The sequence below is a fragment of the Lactuca saligna genome, chromosome 5, assembly GCF_052625555.1.
Source record: "Lactuca saligna cultivar CGN05327 chromosome 5, ASM5262555v1, whole genome shotgun sequence".
Lineage (NCBI taxonomy): Eukaryota > Viridiplantae > Streptophyta > Magnoliopsida > Asterales > Asteraceae > Lactuca > Lactuca saligna.
Window position 1 is genome coordinate 13,325,276 of NC_136421.1, and position 4,199 is coordinate 13,329,474.

General features: G+C 31.6%; 1 protein-coding gene across 1 annotated transcript; it reads right to left on the bottom strand.

Moving 5' to 3' along the window:
- Positions 1–2,028: 2,028 nt before the first annotated feature.
- On the bottom strand, positions 2,029–2,666 carry LOC144998853 (NADH-ubiquinone oxidoreductase). The gene is made up of 2 exons (XM_078958584.1): positions 2,408–2,666; positions 2,029–2,321 (listed from the first exon to the last, which is right to left on the bottom strand). Exons 1-2 carry the CDS (start codon positions 2,559–2,561, stop codon positions 2,173–2,175), a joined length of 303 nt encoding a protein of 100 aa, XP_078814710.1. The 5' UTR covers positions 2,562–2,666; the 3' UTR covers positions 2,029–2,172.
- Between the last annotated feature and the right edge of the window lie 1,533 nt (positions 2,667–4,199).

Here is a 4,199-nt window from a genome sequence, read left to right on the forward strand (position 1 = left end):
TTTCAAAAGGTCAGTAACGTTTTGTTAAACGCTACATGAAGTAGCTTTTAGATTTGACGCGTTTTGTTTAAATTAAAAGTTAAACGCTCGTACTACCAAACGAAATTTTTTGTTTAAACTAAAACGTTTTGTCAGAAACTTAAAGGTAAAAGCTCCAAAACGTTTCCAAAAACTTTGTGCCAAACACGCCTTTTGTATTTGAGGTTAACAAGCGAAGTAAGAAGTTTTTGAAATGTTAGTTGAAAGCTTATATGGTAAAAATAAGTAGTATTTGAGAGGTTAACAGTTAAGATACCACTAAATACAAATACTCAACAATCACAATGATAACGAAAACAGTTTTGAAGCATAAAATACAAAGGAAAACTATTATTTTATAAAGCCTAAGGATAAACTAAACAAAGTAACAACCACATAAGAAGATTTAGTTTAGCCACTCAATAAGTTACAAAATCGAGTTTTCTTTTAATAAGTTATAGACCTCGTTCTTTATTTCAAAAGCTGATATATTTACTTTCAAACTTTCACCAACAAACCAAATAAATGAGTTTTTTTTATCTTTGTTCTTCATTCAAAACTAAGACACAATATGTCAATGTTAACATTAAAAATTTAAAATAATAAATGACTTTTCATCGACATTGACTCCACCAAATATTATTTGCCCAAACTTCCAAAACTTACAAACCTCAAAATAAAGAAATCTAATTTTCAACTGTTTGACCGATTCGTTCAAGGGTTCTTAATTTCATATTTGTGATATGTTAATAAAAATTATCAAAGTTTTAGTGCATATTCGATCTGTAGGCAACTTCTACCAACAAATAGACTTCTCAGATGTCACTTATTTTATACTAGAATTTGTTAGAATTTAGGAATTTCTAAGCAATTTGTGTCAAAAACTTTATCAACCTTTAAACCATATTTGTTCTATTTGTTATTTTCAACGTAGGACAACTTGATAATTTTAACGTTTTCTTTTGATTAAGGTCTGGTCGTGTGTACCACTTACCAAACACCACCGAACATGATTTCTTGCTAAAATTTCCAAACATCAACATCTTTGTAACTTTAGCACTATTCTAACATGATAATTTACATGAAACATTTATTTAATTTTTCAAATATTTTCTTGAATGTAATAAATTCTTGGATATAAAACAAGTTTGGGTGTTAAAGTGTGCGAGTGACAAAATCCATATTCCATAATTCATTATTTATAAAAAGATAGTTCATCTTTTTTTTCAAAAAGGCTATCAAAGTTGTATTTTATGCAAATAACATTTTATGTTTATTTGCATAAAAGACACAATATATGACCACTTTTTTGGCAAAATAAACTACTAATATAATTGGATGAAAACCTATAAACAGGGTAAAAAGACAAACAAATTTCTGATAAAGATAAGATAAATCATCAAGTGCAAAAAACAACCCACACATTTTATGTTTATTTGCATAAAAGACACTGTATATTTTTCACACAAACAACAGGGTATTTTGAAAAAATGCATAGTTCTCGAGTATTCAATAAGTTACGAGGCTTAATCATACAAATTTGATTTCAGAGACTCCTTCAAAGAAAAGTGATAATATCTATGATTTCCTGATTATTTGGGGTCAATTTATTCAGATAAAGGTAAGAAATTGTTAGAAAACTGATTATTGAGACATAGGTAAATAATATCGAAAACATAGATAGATTTTCATGAAATACATAATCCCGGATCAACTTAATTTCTACAAATTGTAAGTTATAACTATTCAATAACACATAATCACTTCAAATCGCACATCCAAACAACTTGCAACAGTTTTAGAGCTTGAATAAACAGAAATGCATATTCAGATCAATGTAGGAAGTAATTACAGTTTCAAAACGACCATATAGCAATGGATCAAGCACAGAAGCGAGACCATTCATCTGGATGATTTAACAAGAACAAGATTTATTTGTTGAACAATGAACATCAATTGTGGCAATGGTTCTTCATTTTTTTTGCAATTGTAAGTAACTAGGACAGCAAAGGCAGTAAGAACAATTTAATTATTAATCGGTTCACACAAGTAGCTCACTGAGAATCATAAAAATACCCAATTGATCCATTTGAGGTCAATTTCATCAAACAAAAGAAAACCCTAGATTGAAAAATTGGGCGAAGAAGGGGGGAATTACTTCTTGTAACGAGCGACCTCGCCATCGTTGGGGAAGAAGCCCATCAGACGTCCAGCGGAGTTCTGGTACGCGTACATGAACCCACCCATAACTCCGATTAAACCCCCGGTCACCATCGACGGGCCCCTGATCCCTGGCTTGATTCCTGCAAAAATGAAAAGAAATGCTACGTTATTCAATAATCAAACCAAGAGTAAACGAATATAATTGAGTAGGAAGAGGGTGTGAGACCAGAAAGGTATCCAACGGTGACAGAGATGCCGGAGATGGTGGTGAGTCGAAGGTAATCAAGGGTGTTGAAGTTGGCGACGGTCTTGGTGAAGGGGGGATTCCGATCTATGACTGGGTACTCCGGCTTAGCCGATGCAGTAATGTCTGTGTTCATCTCTCTCTTTCTTCGTTCTTGGTAATTGCTATGTTCGCAATGTCCAATTGCTACGCTCTCCCTCTTTCACTCTCTGAGTTGCTTTTTCGCAGACGACCTTCGCTTGCTTTACATGGGCTAATTGGGCCATCATATACATTGAGAAATGTGAGAGAAAATAAACTGTTGCTAAATACCAAATGGGCCTTTATTTTCATTTGACTTGTCTTTGATTTTGCCTTTTGTTATAAAAAAATATTTTTTAATCTAATTTACTTTGATAAATTTTCAATATTAAATATGTCATTTTAAATACTAATTAGTTAAAAACAAGATAAATAGGTAAAACAAAATACAACTGTTGCTAAAAGGCAAGAATAAGGGTAATTAATGGCAAAATTAGCTATAATTTGAAAAATAGAAGCTGCAATTTAAAAGTTATATCTTTTATTTTTATTTGTATATAAATTTATTTGTATATAGATATTTGACAAAAAAATAATTAAAAGTTTTTAAAATATATAAAATTATATATAAAAAAAAAAACCTTTACTTTAATTTTATATTTTCGAGTATTTTTTTGCATCTTTAGAAAATTATAGCATACATACTAGCTTTTTTTAGAATGCATTTTATATATGTATATTTTTTGTGGAACAAGATGTGGACCAAAAAAAGGCTTCAACAGACACTATCAATAAAACTTGACTAGTACTCAATTGAATATACTCGTTAACTCGATAAACTTAGACCTTGTTTGTTTACCTCTTAATTGCAAAATTAAGAGGCAATATCTTAAAAATTCAGATTCAGATTGTTTGGTTGCCTCTTAATTTTTCAGATACTAAACAAAGTCTGAATTAAAAAAAAAAAAAAAGACGCGTTTCCTATTTTGCCCTAAACCACGATCAAACACGCCTCCTCTTCTCTTCCGTGTGCGTCTGCTTCCCTTCACCACCAATTCTCCGATGACGCCGCCGCCCACCCCAAAGTCGACACCGCTGCACCCCTGCAACGCCGACGCCGCCGCACCCGCTCCGTCTCCAACTTGTTTTTTCAGATTGTGCCCTAAAGAAGGTTCGTTTCTCTTCTTCTGAAAATCGAAAATCAAAATCAAAATGTGTTCTTTTCTCTTCTTCTGTTTCTTCATTCTTTTCCCCCAAAATCGAAAATCAAAAATTGATATAGGTCTTTATGTTATGCCATCAGTTTCTAATTTGTTCAAACGAAAGCAGTTTTTGATTTTATGCTCGATTTTGAGTATCAGATGTTATTTTTTTTCTTCTTCCTCTTAAAATCGAGTTCTAGATATTAGGGGTTTTTTTTTCGATGTGGTTTGTTCTTCTTTTGCAAATCGAGTTTTTTTTATGTTGAAATTGTATGTAGTTTGTTCTGATGTGCTTGAAACTCACAGCTGAAATTATGTTAATTTGCTGTTATGCTGAAATGTTCGTTGAAATCAAATGGTCTTGATGTTATGCTGAAATCTGATATTGAAATCGGAGGTTCTTGATCTTATGTTGATGATTTTTGCAAGTACTATCATTTTCTACAAGTGCTGATTTTTTTGTGGAGTATATCTAAAATTTGTTGTTGAACTTTGCTAATTTGTTCTATTCTATTGAAAATGTGTTTGTAGTTGCTAATACAAGTTGTTGA